This window comes from Peromyscus eremicus, chromosome 4 (assembly GCF_949786415.1).
Source record: "Peromyscus eremicus chromosome 4, PerEre_H2_v1, whole genome shotgun sequence".
Taxonomy (NCBI): domain Eukaryota; kingdom Metazoa; phylum Chordata; class Mammalia; order Rodentia; family Cricetidae; genus Peromyscus; species Peromyscus eremicus.
The window spans coordinates 6,614,283-6,629,685 of record NC_081419.1 but is presented as its reverse complement, the minus strand read 5'-3'; the positions used below and the strand labels follow the sequence as shown (position 1 = coordinate 6,629,685).

Here is a 15,403-nt window from a genome sequence, read left to right as displayed (position 1 = left end):
GGGTGTCTCTGGGTTCTGAACACCCAGGGTGAGGGCACGGGTCAGAAGACCTCAGCTGGGGTGGAAGGCCCACTACCCACTGGGAATGAGAACTGGAAAGCAGCTGTGCCTACAGAGACCGCCCAGAGGCCAGAACTCGCTTTATCTTGGGCTCGCTTTGGCTGGAAACAGCGATTCCTTGCATATCTTTATTCTACCATCCTGTAACTAATAGATAAAAACCTTTGAAAGCTATTAACTTAGCAGATCATGAGCTCCTACCAACTCAAAAGCTAAGAACGCCATCAGATAACATCTCAGGCCTATAGGAGGGCTTCCCCCATCTTGCTGTGACTGCCTCTCTGATGCACCAAGCATTGTATTTTATTTTATTTTATTTTATTTTATTTATTTATTTATTTATTTATTTATTTATTTTGGTTTTATTTATTTATTTATTTATTTATTTATTTTGGTTTTTCGAGACAGGGTTTCTCTGTGTAGATTTGTGCCTTTCCTGGAACTCGCTCTGTAGACCAGGCTGGCCTTGAACTCACAAAGATCCGCTTGCCTCTGCCTCCCAAGTGCTGGGATTAAAGGCAATGCGCCACCACCGCCCGGCGCGCGATGTATTTTAAACTCGCCTTGATTTATGACTTTGTCCTGTGAAATTACAAAACTTCAAGAAACTGCTTCCACATTGGAACATGGAATTTGGGGTAACCTAGATCTGTGTTCTGGGCCACAGATACTCATAATGGCTCCAGAATTACCTCTCTCATTAAGATAAGAACAGTATTTTTTGTTATTTGTTTGTTTTAAGACAAGGTTTCTCTGTGTAGCTTTGGCGCCTTTCCTGGAACTCATTCTGTAGCCCAGGTTGGCCTTGAACTCAGAGATCCTCCTGCCTCAGCCTCTTGAGTGCTGGGATCAAAGGTGTGCGTCATCACTGCCCAGCTAACAGTGTTTAAGCTCCAGAGACAGCCCAGCATCTCTGAACTCATGCAATCTTGTGAGGTAGGAATTACTCGATCTCTTTTTTTTTTTAATCGATGGGGAAACTGAGACCCAAAAAGGTTCTAATGAACCAGAGCCATAGATCAGAGAGTGGAGCCGTGGAGCCAGAGTGGAGTCGAGCCTGCTGCCCGGGTCCTCCATCTCACCCACTCCTCACCTCCCCCCCTTAGCACTGCCAGGCCTGCGGAAGTGCCTTGGCATCCAGCCTGCATGCCTGGCTCAGAGCTCCCCCTTTCCCCTCCTCCTACTTATGAGAAGGCTTCCGGGCCACCTGGCACAGGATACACAGGGACAAGGGCAGTGCTGTGGGCCAGGCGCCAGGTCTCCAGTCACTCCTGAGGAAATGGGTAAGAGGGAGAGAGGGCTAGGCCATCAGAGTCCTCAGCAGGACGGGCTCTGTCATTTGTGGGATCCAGTACAATATCTCAGTGAGAGGTTCCTTGTTAAAAACTAAAACCTAACACTATAAAGAATTTTAAGTTTGTAGCCGGAGAGACTAAACGAAGCCCAGGGCTGTGGGGACTGCACAGGTCATACCCAGAGTGTCCTGAGCTCTGAAGCCAAGAGCTAAATCCAGGGTTCCATCCCTCAGTCGTCCAAAGGGGGAAGGAGGCGGGGGTAAGTGAGCTCCCAGGCTTGACAGCCTCCCAGCTCAGCCACCTCACCAAAGCTAGCCTGGGCTACCTCATCTGTAATAAGCACCAGCTCCCTCCTCAGGGTGGTGTCACACCATCATTAACAGCAGGAAGGTGGCTGTGTCAGTACTTCAAGGGCAAGAAAAGAGAAGTTCACGTCCTTCCACACAGCACCCACTCTGAGCTGCAGAGTTAACAGGCAGTTTGACTGGCAGGTTTTGGAATCGGACTCATGGGACAGGAAAGCAACGTTGGGTAGGGTTTCTTTCTCACCCTGAGCCCTCCCAGGCCCTGCTCTGTGCCTGCCTGGGACAAAGGGAGCTTTCCTGGGCCAGCATCATCCTGTGGTCAGACCTGGCCTGAAAGAGCAGGTGTCTGTGGGCCTAGACAAGGGCTGGAGGGCTGTCTGCCCTCAGTGAACATGCTCCAGGTCTGTGTCCTAACCCCCACCCCACATCGGTTACCACACTAGACACCATGTCCAGAAAATATGCATTTACTGGCACACTCCTGAGACAGAGCTGGGAGGCTGATGCTCAAAGACCCTTGTGCCCATCAAATCCCAGGCTCCACGCTGCACCAACCAGGGCCACCAGCCCAAGAACGTGGCACCGTGTGGACAGGGACAGGTAGAGGAAAGATCAAGACTGGCACAAAGTCATGATGCTGGTGAGGGGGGTCCATCGGCCCCAGGGCAAAGGCCACTTGAACGCCCTGGAGGCAGGAAGGACCCCAAGATGAAGACGTGGATTTGCCAAGGAGCAGGGGTGGTATAAAATGGCACCTTCCTGACTCCCCTTCAAGTCACAAGGCCCAAGATTTCTCCAAGTATACCCAGCCTAGGGTAACAGAGACCCCAGGTTCCACCTGGCATCAGGCAGAAGGCGAGAGTCATAAAAAAAAAGTGTTCATAATGGAGTGTGGCGGCCTCGAATGGGCTGCAGGCCTGACGAGGCCTGGTGGCCACTGGCAACGGGAACTACTCGGCCCTCCAGGAGGGGTGGGCGAAGACGATGGGCCTTTTCTTGGCCCAGCGGGAGAACACGGCCTTCTCGGTGATGAAGCGATGGGCGCTCCGTGGTGCCCTCTCATGCAAAAGGTACATCTGACACTCGTCCAGCCGGCCCTTCTCAAAGTAGTGGTAAGGCACGGAGGGAGGGCTCTTCTCACTGTTGGGAGGGAATAGGGTCAGGTGGGACAGACATGGGACCTCAGAGCCGCCCGCCTCCAGGACTGTGCCTCAGCTGCTGGGACATCCACATCTGGCCAGCAGGCAGGAGGCCAGCAGGTGTGGAGCCCAGTGGCCAAAACTCAGAAACTGCTTCTTGCAAGTTGGGTGACCGGATAGAGAAGCATGCCTGAGCCTTACCAGTCCTTCTGGAGAACTGAGTGGGGCATGCAGCTCCAGGGAGAGCAGGTCACTCAAAGGATGAGTTCTCGAAGAGTGGTGCCCAACTCCCATGCCCAGAGCCACTGGCTCTGCACAGCCCCTGCCTGGAGGCACTTTGTGGGCCAGCCATGGCAGGGGCCACCCTCTCACCCTCTCTCCCATATGCCCAAGGCATAGGTTCTGAAGGGAAGAGAGTGAAACCTGTGGCCTTTCCCAAACTCCTTAGTTATAGTAATATTGAAATATAATAAAGTAACATGGTCACAATACAATTCCATTTCACATCTGAACTCACAGTACTTAAGTAATCCTGCAACTAAACCTATCTGTGGTGTTTTCTTAAAATAGATATACGCGGGGCTGGAGAGTTAAGAGCACTGGCTGCTCTTCCAGAGGTCCTGAGTTCAATTCCCAGCAACCACATGGTGGCTCACAGCCGTCTACAGTGGGATCTGATGCCCTCTGCTGGCATAAAGTTGTACATGTAGACAGAGCAGACATAAAGTAAATAAATCTTTTAAAAAAATAGGCTCCAAGGGGGATGGGCAACACTTTTAAAGATTACTCCATCAGGTGGGTCCAACTCAAGGCCCATTTTTGCCAAATCTTTTTTGGCAACTTAAAAATGTTAATTTTTTTTTGCATTTTTTGTGTTTGTGTGTGGACAAGAACCTGACACAGAGAACAAGTGGAGGTCAGCAGATACATTGAGAGTCTGTTCTCTCCTCCTGACATGTGGGTCCTGGGAACTGAACTCAGGCTGTTGAGCTGGGCAGCAAGTGCTGTTACCCCCTGAGCCAGTCCACCAGCCCCTCTTTTAAACTTGATGGAATGGTTCTTGTTTGTTTGTTTGTTGAGACAAGGGTTTCTCTGTGTAGCCGTGCTTGTGCTGGGATTAAGGATGTGTGCCGCCACCACCATCGGTGATGACGTGGTTCTTAAGTGTGAACTTTGTAGATGACGATGTTGCAATGTCACAAGCTTAGACGCGCCTGTTCTGATAGCTCAACAACCTTCTGAGAAAAGTACAAGTCTTGGTTTCTGCTTGAGTTTTTTGAGAGGCTCTCAAAAAGAGGGCTAGCCTTGAACTTGATGTGGAGCCAAGGCTGGCCCTGTTCCTAATTCTACCCCCTCCACCTCCTAAGTAGGATGACTATGCCCAGCTAGAGGCTACACTTTTCCCCAAAGGTCTGCACTTGGGGGTGTCTGTGCCTACGTCACCCATCATGAAGCCCTCAGAGCTCACAGACCCTCTGGCTCAAGGCTTCGTGGCCCCCCTCCCCCAGCCTGGGAACCGGTTCTGACCTGCAGTAGCTGTCACTGATCATCCCGTAGACCACGATCTCCTCACACAGCTCCAGGGCCAGGATCATGGTGAACCAACCAGTGCTGAGGAAGGAGCCTGACTGCCTCCTGGGGAGAACGGGACATGGTCAGTGGTCCCTCTGACACCCCTGCTCCCCACCTGACAGCCAGAAAGGGGTCCTGGGGAGGATGGGGAAGAGGCAGCGAGGCAGCCTGAGGTCAGCAGTGGGTCAGAGGTGAAGCTGCACACGAACCCAAGTCTGATCAGTCTTGCTACCCAAGCTGATGATGTGCCTGGGCCTGGGGAGACCCCAGGGCATGAGAGCACAGTTGGTAAAAGTGATGGAGTCTGCTGGAGAGCCCCGCCTCTGCTGTAGGAAACCTGACTCACTCCTGGAACTCAGCCTTAGTGACGCAGCTGTGAAATGGGGAGACTTCCAGGTGGCTTTCATGGGGGAACACGCTAGCCTTGCCCATGCCCTCCCCATCCCACCTGGATCAAAGGTGCTGTGGCAGCCCCAAGCAGAGGGTCACGCCCTTTGAGGGTGCAGGCTGGCTCCCCCATTCAGGCTGAGTACAACCAGCACCTGCCCCACCTAGTGCTAACACTCTGACGGAGAAAACATAAACAAAGTGATGTCTAATGGCGAGAGCCCCTAAGAGCCTGGGAAGGGCGTGGGATGCAGAACACAGGGGCAGGCCACTCCTTCAGAGGAGGTGGTCGGTCCTCTAGACCATGGGAAATTTTAGAATATTCTAGGCAGAAGGAACTCTAGCTATGACAGTGTAAACATCTGGGGATGGGGGTTGGGGCGAGGCATGTAGGTGAGGTCCCATGGGGAATCCTGAGGGCCCTTTTGAATGAGGTATTAAAGAGGTGTCTGATGCAGAGTGCTTAGCTCAGGGCCTGAGTCGGGGTTTTTTTTTTTGCTCATTTTTGAGATTCTCGTGTAGCCCAGGCTTACCTCAACCAAACTCCCTAAGTACCTGAAGATGCCCTTGAACTCCTGACCATCCTGCCTCTACCTCATGAGTACTGGGATTACGGAGGTTAGTTTATTCTGTGCTGGGGATGGAACCCAGGACCTCGGGCATGCTAGGCAAACTCTGCCAATGGAGCCGCATCCCCAGCCTGACGGCGGCTGTTCTGACGTTAACTCTTACTTCAGTTATCTGGAACAGACCTCAGAGGCCACCTCCAATCTGAAAGCATTTCCTGGCACAAAGAGGCTCTCAGAGAAGACAAGCCCCAGGTGCCAGGGGTCCCCGGCTCACCGGTTCTTGCCCGTCTCCTCCTGGAAGATCTGGTCACAGTAGGCCATCATGCGTTCAGTGAAGGTGTACACCCGCAGGCCCGGGTACATCTTGGTGAGCTGCAGCAACGTGCGGTAGGTGCGGCCGCCCAGCATCCGGTCCATGTGCCTGCCCTGCCCCCACACCACGTACAGCGTGTCCTGGGCCTGCTGGAAATAGTGTGAGTAGTTGCGCAGAAGCAATGGCACGCTTGTGTGCGAGATCACGCGCAAGGTGCTGCGCTGGCCCACGTCCTCCTCAAAGCCCACGGTGGGCGCCTGGTTCATGCGTAGCACGCACTCGGCACCATCGATCTGGGCACCCAGGCCTGAACCCAGCATCTGGCCAGAGCTGGACACCACTGCACAGCTGTGGCAAAGCTCTCGGACAAGGGGCTGCAGAGGAAAATAGAGAAAGGTCAGAAAACCTCAACGCCGGCTGCCACCCACTTGTCCCACCTGTCCCCATCACACCCACTAACCTGCCCGATAGTTGGATCAGTTCCAAGGACTAAGAGTTACTGGTTTTTGTTTGTCTCCGTTTTTAAATTTTGTGTATGTACATACGTGCGTGCACAGGGGTGGGTGTGCTTGCATACATCTGTGTATGTGTGTGGGGGGCCGGTCAGAGGTTGACACTGAGTATCTTCCTTAATCACTATTTATTTTTTTGAGACAGAGTCTCTCACTGAACCAGGGTCTTGCCAATTCTGCTACACTGGCTGACTAGGCAGCTCCAGAGAGCTTCCCGTGTCTGCCTCCCAGCCCAGGATTACAGATACATGCCAGGCACCCACTCTTTTTTTTTTTTTTTCTTTTAATGGTTTTTCGAGACAGGGTTTCTCTGTGCAGTTTTGGTGCCTGTCCTGGATCTTGCTGTGCAGACCAGGCTGGTCTCGAACTCACAGAGATCCGCCTGGCTCTGCCTCCCCAATGCTGGGATTAAAGGCGGCATGCGCCGCCGCCACCACCACCACCCGGCCTGGCACCTGGATCTTACATGGATGCTAGAGACTGATCTCTGGTCCTCAGGCTTGCCCACTGATCACTTTTACCAAGTGAACCACCTCACCAGACCCTAGGGTTTTTTGTTTTTTGGGGGGGCGGGGGCAGCGGCGGGGGGGGGGGAAGGGGGGAGCAAGTGCCATAGTATACATGTGACGATCCAGGGACAACTTGCGTGAGTCAGTTCTCTGCTTCCACCGTGTGGGTCCCAGGGTAGAACTCTATAATAAGTGCTTCCATTAGGCCCTGGCTGGTCCCAGTTTTCATTTGTGATATGAAGTCTCACTTTGTTGCTTAGATGTGCCTTGAACTTGTGGCGCTTCTCCTGTTCAGCTTCACAAACGCAGGAACTATATAGAGAGGGCAACCACCACGTCTGCCTCCAAAGACCAAAGTTTGCCCACTTGGCAAGCTAGGCATGGGAAAATAACTTTCCCGAGCTTCCTTATCAGCTATAGGTAGCACTGCTGCTGTCCCCAAGGCCTTAAAAAGGCCCTACACTATTGGGACCTTGTTAAGGCTACAGGAACAAACATTTATAAGGCTCTTAGAATGGCCTCTGGCACAAGCCTGGTGCCAGGCAAGTGTTTGTTAAGCCAACGCAGCGCCACCTAAGGCCCTCCCGGCCTGTCCAAGCCCAACCCACACTGCACCCAGTTTATGACAGGAGGGTTTTCGGTAAGAGGGGTCTTCCATGGCCAGCCCATGACAGCTTTGGCAGTCTGGTTCCCCAGCCTAAATCCTGGCTCCAGGGCAGGGCATGTCGCCTCCCATCTGTGAAGTGGGTGTGAGAATACAATAGAAAAGACACAAGGAATGAGGAGCTGGGGGACAGGGTGGTCTTGGGGACAGGCTGCCAACGTCAGCAGGCTAGAACACAGTGGAATGGAAAAATGCCTCTCCAAGCTTCAGGCCTGCCCTAGCGTTTCTAAAAGCCAGACATGGCTGCAAAAGGCCGTGAGAGAGCTTTCGGGAGTGACCGGAAAGTTCCACGTCACCATAGGGAGGGCTGTTCATGTTCTACTTCTGTCAAGACTCACTGTCTGGGTGTGAGGGCACACGCCATTAGTCCCAGCACTGGGGAGGCAGAGGCAGGTGGATCTCTGTGAGTCTGAGGCCAGCCAGGGCTATATGGTGAGACCTTGTCTATAACAAAAAAAGCTCCCTTGAACTGTACACTTATAATGGTGAATTCTTTTACAAACTGTAGTTTATTAAAGCCGATTTCATGTGTTTCCTCTCATGGGTGTTTACATGTGTGGATTCACACCCATGTGGAGGCTGAGGTTGATATAGATTGTCTTCGTTGGTCATTCTCCACCATGTATAATGAGATAAGGTCTCAGTGGTAACACACTAAGAAGCCTGCTTTGGCTAGTCTGACTAACTATCTTACCCTGGGGTCCCACCTCTGCCTCCCCAAAGAAGGGATCACAGCAAGCTACCACGCCAACCTAGCTTTTTTGTGGGTTTTGGGGCCCACACTCTGGTCCTTACAGTTGCATGGCACACACTTCATGGCAGCCATTTCCCCCATCCTGCCCCACCTCTTTTGAGATGAGGCCTTGATATATAGAGACTGACATGGGACTCGAGTGTGGGGACAACAGATGTGAGCCACCACACAGACCTCAAGCCCAGAGGGCCACTGGCTCCACTGTGTTAGGCACAAACAGTCAAGTGTCACGGCTCCCAGGGAAAGGCTGGGCCCTCACCTGCAGGAACTCACGTTTATAGAGGCATGTGAAAGATACAGGGACATTAATTCCACTCAATAAAAGACATTGTGAAATACCACTCAGGTACATTTCTTTTTTTATTTGATAAAATGTTGATTTAAGAACTCATATTTTCTGTACCACAGTGTTTAAAAAAAAAAAAAAAAAGGCATTCTAGACCAGGCAGGGTAGGGCAAGCCTGTAATCCCAGCACTTGAGCCTGTGGCCTGAGGATCAGCTCAAAGACATCTGCCACCCAGCGGGTTCCAGGCTGCCAGGGCTGTATGAGACCCTCTCCTGAAAGAACAGAAAACATCAAAAAGGACAAAAGGACTTCCTTGTGGTGCCATCAGTCTGAGCCTGTCCTGGCCATGGGGAGACGTTTATTCTGATCCCTGTCACCATCAGCTCCATCAAGTATCCTTGCACTGGCCCTCGCAAGACCTTAAGTTCTGTTCACTATTACAAGTGTGTAAAAAGTACCTCTGTTGACATTCCATATCTGGATTTTCCACTAAGAAAAATAAAGGAGGCTGGGGAGAGTGCTCCGTGGCGAAATAAGGACCTGAGTTCAATCTCCAGTCCTTGCGGAAGGAAGGAAGGAAGGGAGGGAGGGAGGGAGGGAGGGAGGGAGGGAGGGTAAGTAAGTGCATGAGCTGGGCACCATGGCATGAGTCAGTAATCCCAGCACTACGGGGGGCAGAGACAGGTAGATCCCTAAGACTCACTAGCCAGTCTAGCTGACTTAATTCCAGGTAGTGAGAGACCCTGTCTCAAAAATAAAATAAAATAAATAAAGGTGGACAACATCTGAGAAACAAAACCCAAGGCTGACCTCTACACACACACACAGCACACACACACACACACACACACACACACACTCACACACACAGAGCACACACACGCACGTGCGCACGAAAAGAAAATGTTCTGTGAGGCCTAAGTGTCTAAAGAACTCTGGTCACATCATGGCAGCCTGGACAGTGTCCACCCAGCACACCTGGCATTTGTCCCACTTGGCCATCCTGGGGGAGTGGAGAGTTAACACCCCCAGGAGTTTTATGCTTTGGTTTGGTTTGCTTTGGGATCATGGGGATTGAACCTAGCACCCAACCTTGCTCACAAGCAACACTCTAGACTGAGCTACAGCCCCGGCCCACCCCAGCAACTTCCACCCTTCATCAGCTCTGCCCACGTCTGCCAGTCACCCTTTGAATCTCGAAGCGGCCCAACACAGGCGGGAATGGTCCTATACAGATGACGAGGTGGCAGAGACTCCGAGGGATGAGGACCCACACGTCTCCAGCAAGCCAGCGCTAAGCATGCCCCTGGGGCCGACTAAGAGCCACCCAACCAAGAAAGAATTTCAGCGTCAAGAACTAGATGAGATGGAGTCAGGAAGCTGCTGAAAGTGGGTGACACACAGGGTCCCCGCTATGAGGTCAAGGATGGGAATGTCCCTTTGCCACACCAGGTACAGCAACTATGGGGACAGGAGCCACGGGTGTCTTGTCACTCTTGGACTCCAGTGTCCCTGTCTCGTGAGTCCTGGGACCACACATAACCTTGACCTGTGTTGGCTCTTTACCCTCAGCTGCCACACAATGACAGGTACAGTGCAGGGGCCAAGCCATGTTTGCTGAGCATACGGTGTGGAGACACAGAAGTCTAAAGGTACACAGGTATACACTGACACACACGGCAGTCCCAAGTGGGCAGCTACCCTTTCATCCCAGCATGTAGCTGGAAGTAGCCAGGCAGCGTCTGCTTAGTGCAAACCATACTTCCTCCTTGAGTGCTCAGAGAGGTCGGTCAAGTGACTGGCAGAAGTCACACAGTGGCTGGTGAGCAGAGACTTCGTGCTCAGAGTCGAGGCCGCCTTGCTAGCTGCCCAGTTCTCAGTGTTCCCCAGAGCTGGGGACACGCAGGCCTCCTTAGCATTTCCCGGCTGACTCACCTTTCCGTCTGGCACGCTGCTGTAGCCACTGAAGTGCAGGGGCCCTGGCACAGTGGGTCTGGGTGCCACAGGGAGGCGGCGGTCCAGGCAGGTTGCCAGGCAGAGGGGCAGGCAGGCCCAGCAGCACAGGAAGATGTAGACAGCGGAGAATGCCAAGGTGCACAGTACGAGGAGCAGAAGGCGGCCCTGAAAGAGACAGTGGTCATGGGCCTGTGGGGTGCTTGTGGAGAGCACCCAGCCTCCCTGTGTAGAACCTCTCCAGTAGAACTCAATCTCTGTTGATGAGACCTTCTTCAGGGAGGCCTAGCTCTTGGCCCTTGAAACTACAGGTAACTCTCTAAAGGCCCTCTTCCAGGTCAGGACACCCACTTGGGATGAAGCCTACATACTGCTCAAGGCCACACACAAGGGTGCGGGGTACAGGCTGGAGTCGTAAATCCAAATTGCAGAACCCCAAATTCTCACCCAGAACCCAGATACACTCTGCAGTCTGGGGTCTCGACGGCCTTCAGCCCGGGCTAGTGCTGCCCTCAGGGCCCCACCTCCATCACCCCGCCCGCCCGCCTGCCCCCAGCTGGCCCAGTGTGTCCCCTTGGCTAGGATCTGAGTGGGCAGTATAGGAGGTGGATGGGGACTTGGGGGAAGGCATCTTTTAAGAAATGCCTTCAAGGGATGGAAAGGAGGCTGAGTGGGGACAAGAGCATTCTGCACTTGTACCAGGTCCCAAGAGCTCACGCAGGATGCCTCTCAACCACCCATCATCTAGATAGATTAGATAGATATCTCCAAGCATGGCAGCTCATCCCTTGCCTGAGGCAGGACCTACAAGTTTGAGGCTAACCTGGGCTACACAGTGAGTTCCAGGCTAGTCCAGGCTACAGACTGAGATTCTGTCTCAATAACCAAAAACAAACAGGAATATGTTTTCAAAGGTTGGAACGCTTGTTTCTGCTCGGTCACTCTAAATTCTAGAAATGATACACCAAAGGCCACTGGAGATAACCCTCTGGCTCTGTCACCTCGGGTGGCTACCTACGCACTCACTGGAAATGCCCAGCAAGCTTTGAAGGAGTCCTGCCTCAGGTCACTGTCTGCTGGGCCATCATCTTCATACCCGTGACTCTCGCAGCTACGATTTTCTAGGCCAGGGCCATTCCAGAGGAGGCACTAAGAGCTGGCCAGTATGCCCAGAAACCAGAGGTGCGGAACAGCCCCTGGCACATCCTGCCAGGGGCCCACCCTTCCTTGTCTGTCCACAAGCCACATCAGCTTCTAAAAATAAGTCTTCTCTGTGTGGCCAGCTGTCCAGGAGACAGGGTTCACAGCCCCCAGGCTTCGGGCTCTGCATAGCAATTGGTCCCCTGCCCACAAGGGACCAGTGACCTTGACTCAGGCAGTGATTAAATCTCCCCACCCCAACATTCAAGGGGCTCACCATCATGCAGTCTCATCCCCTCCAAGAGTGACATTGTACCCTTACTTCCATTTCAGGTGAGAAGAGCAAAAAGTGAAACCAAAAGGGGAACCGGAAGTCACTCGCCTGGGGTCACAAAGACTCAGGAGCAGGGGTGGCACAGGGGCGCCCAGGGGCGCCCAGCGGGGCTGTGGGTGGGGCTCTGTTCGGGTGTGCTCAGCATGTGCATGGCTCTGAGTTCCATCCGCAGCACCAAAAGGGATGGGGAGGCCCACTATAACTCCTGGCATGGGAAGGTGGCTGCGCAGCTCTGCCCAGGTTGCCCCCAAATCCCCAGCGAGCGTTCTCTCTACCATGTCACTTACCCGGGCCTTCATGCTGTCTGCGCCCTCAGCAGTCCGGAGGCTGCTGTCTCCAGAGCTTGGGATGGGAAAGGCTGGAAGCTGGTCCTATGATGTGAGGGAAACTGAGGCAAGGGAAGAGGGTACAGATCCAGGTCAAGGCAAACGGGCCCAGGAACCAATAGCCTTAAAGTCTCCAAGCATGCGACAACATGCCCCATCCTAAAGGATGTGGGTTCAGAGACCCTGCCAAACCAATGCCATTGTGCAGATGGGGAAGGACAGGCAAAGAGGAGGCGCTCTCGGCCCAAGGTCACCCATTCGGTCAAAGGCAGGCAAAGAAAGCCAGGAGCAGGGATTTCTTCCCCATGCATCCCACCTCTCTACCGCGGTGCAATGGAGAGGCCTGGGGCGGCCAGGATGTGGAGTTATCACCCTGCTAGATTCCACCGTCCCCTCCCCAAGCTGCGCGCTAACCAGACGGGCAGATTGGGGCGCGCTGGGGGCTCACGATGCGCTGCTCGGAGCTCCATGTCCAGTGGGCCCGACTAGAGGGCCTGGAACCGGCCCCGGTGGGAGGCGGTGCTGCGGGCGCAGCTTCTGCTGGATGGAAGCTCGAGCAGCGCAGCCCGGGGGCAGGGGCGGGGCCTGGCGGAGGGGCGGAGGCTTTGCGCACAGGGGGCGGGGTCTACGCAGCGGAGGCGGGCGGAGCGTGGTGGTCTCCGAGACCTCCGGGCTGGTGGGGGCGGGGCCTGTCTACTTTAGCATCCCACCCTACTCGGTGTGCGCCAAGGGCATGGGAGAAAGAGGACAAGATCTCCAGAAGGTCTGAGCCACCATGCAATGGCTGCCTGACCGGAGAGATGAAGTTCTCCATTTCTGAAATTGCCGGGAAGTGACAGGGGGACAGGAAATGAAGCAAGGGCAGCCCTGGGTTTCAGGCTGGTAGGGCTGTCAGCTCAAATGAAGTGCGAGATGTGAACTTGAATCTAAAATTCAGATGGGCAATGATGAAACATGTTTTCGTTTTTGAGACAGAGTCCCACATATTTGAGACAGACCTCGCCTCGGGCTTACCAAGATCGGGCTTCCTCTGCTAGCTGGGGCAGAGGGTTGAGAGCTGGGATTAGCGGCTCAGGCTGTTTTCCACACAGCCAAAGTTTTGCATTGATTATGTCAATACAGCCTTTGCCTGAGCTGTTCCCCCTCTCCCAGTGAGAGAAGGGCAGTGGGGACTCAGGGCACTACCAGAAAATTCTGTAGTCCCAGAGAGGCACTTCAGCTTGGTTTCTGTGGAGTTCCTACTGCCCTCTCACTGGCCTCTGGGCCTCTGGGGACAAGAATGGAATCCCTCATGGAAGCCGCTGTCACATCCAGCGCATTCCTACTGCAGGACCTTGCACTTCCTGCGTTCTCTCCCCGGGCTGCTCCAGCCACATGCCTAGTGGGACTCCCTGTCACTCAGCTCAAATCTCAGCTCCTCAGGAGGACCCTTTCCAATGGTACACCCCAAGTTTATTTTATTATATCAGACAGGATCTTCCTATGTGGCTGTCCCAGTCTGCTTTCTGTTGCTGTGACAAACACCAGAACCAAAAGCAACATGACAAAGGGTTTATTTCGGCTTACAGTTCCTCATCACAGTCTTCACTGAGGGAAGAAGTCAGGGCGGGGACTCAAGGCAGGAGCGTGGAGGCAGGAACTGAGGCAGAGGCCATGGAGGGTGCTGCTCACTGGCTTGTTCCTCAGACTCACATTCAACCACTTTTCCTATACCACCTGCCCAGGGGAGGCACCACCCACAGTAGGCTAGGCATTCCCACATCACTCATTAATGGAAGGAAGGAAGGAAGGAAGGGAGGAAGGAATACCCACAAAGACATACCTATAGGTCAATGATGGAGGCATTTCCTCCACTGAGGTTCCCTCTTTCCAAATGACCCTACTTTGTGTCAAGTTGATGGAAACTCACCAGCACACTCCCGGCTAGTCTCGGACCCTGCTCAGCCCCATGAATGCTGGGATTACAGGCATTAGGCTCCCCAGCCCCCAGCTGTGCACCAAGAAGTCACTCTGTGAATCAGTTCCCTTGTTCTCATGCCCATGTGCCCATTAGACTCATTTCCAGATGCTGATGTTATCACCTTCAGCACCCACATGGCACCCACACATACAAAACAAGGCAGGAGAGCTGGCAGGCCTGGGTCTCTGAGGTCTTAGGTCACTCCCCACACATCCTCAGGCCCTGTCAAGGTTCCCAGGCAGAGGTAGAGTTGTCACTTTTGTGTGTGACCTCAGGGCTCTGAGTTCAAGGTCAATCCCCTGGGAGCCAGACCCCAGAAGATGTGGGAGCAGATCCCAGCTCCTGTTCTGGCCCCTTCTACCTTCCTACATCCCCAGCCGGACACCTATGGGTGGCATCAGAAGCTGAACACACTTTCTCAACTTCCTGCCAACCAAGAACAAATCCCTACACAGAGGAATCGTCCAAGAACACCCAGAACAGGCCATGTGTCTGTCTGAAAAGTACCAATTCCTGGAATGTTCCACTGAGGCTAGCCTCTTCTGCCTTCCCTTCCTGGCCCTGTCCGCACCAGCCACTTTTCAAAGTCTGGCCGTATCTGATGGGCCAATAGAAGAGTTATTGAGAGGCTTTTCCAGGAACCTAGCCAGCCAGTCCTGGGGGCGGGGGGCATCCCTCAACACCCCTCCCCACACCCCCCACAATGCTACTTCTTGCTAAGATGTTTACTTTCTCCCAAATTCCAGGTCCTTCACTGTGCTCTTGGCCTGGAACCTAACAGGGACACGTCTGACTCTTCCGGTCTCAGCTTAGAAGATAAGGCCCCTTCCCTCCTGACACCATCTGTGAGGTGATTTGGTAATGGTTCCTTTTCCTGGGACTTTGGGCCTAGCCTTCTTTCCAACTGTGTGTATCCCAGGAAAGAGCCTGTTTTGGGCAGCTGCCCAGGCAGTGTCGAATGTGTTCCTGAGGTCTGTGTGCACCATTTCTACTTCACACATTAGAGCAGGGAGGCAGGGTTAGCACCATGCCCGGGAAACACAGTCAGGCTCTACAACACCTTGGAAGAAAAGGCCATTGAGCAAAATTAGATCAGATTGGGGTCAGAGGCCATGCTGGTTTCCCAGAGGAAGGAAAAGCAGTGGTCAGGAACTCTACAGGCCAGTCTAAAACCCTGGGGCTAGCCACTGAAGCTTCCTCATTTGACAGGGGACTGACAGGTCATTCAAGATCAACGGTGACCTTTGAGGCCACCTCCCAGCCAACTCCAGGAGGCCTGCCTCTGCTTATCTTCTCCTACTTGTCTCCCAGAGGGGCACTGTGG

General features: G+C 53.5%; 1 protein-coding gene across 1 annotated transcript; it reads right to left on the bottom strand.

Annotated features, from left to right (window-relative positions):
• Positions 1–601: 601 nt before the first annotated feature.
• St6galnac4 (ST6 N-acetylgalactosaminide alpha-2,6-sialyltransferase 4) lies at positions 602–12,680 on the bottom strand. Its single transcript, XM_059260069.1, has 6 exons — positions 12,534–12,680; positions 12,081–12,181; positions 10,302–10,487; positions 5,602–6,014; positions 4,327–4,434; positions 602–2,800 (listed from the first exon to the last, which is right to left on the bottom strand). Exons 2-6 carry the CDS (start codon positions 12,090–12,092, stop codon positions 2,611–2,613), a joined length of 909 nt encoding a protein of 302 aa, XP_059116052.1. The 5' UTR covers positions 12,093–12,181; positions 12,534–12,680; the 3' UTR covers positions 602–2,610.
• Between the last annotated feature and the right edge of the window lie 2,723 nt (positions 12,681–15,403).

Coding starts and splice junctions, on each gene's coding strand:
- St6galnac4 (XM_059260069.1), bottom strand. Junction 6,015..10,301: donor GCAGCGTGCCAGACGGAAAG/GTGAGTCAGCCG, acceptor TTTCCTCTGCAG/CCCCTTGTCCGAGAGCTTTG. Junction 4,435..5,601: donor GAGGAGACGGGCAAGAACCG/GTGAGCCGGGGA, acceptor CGTTCTCCCCAG/GAGGCAGTCAGGCTCCTTCC.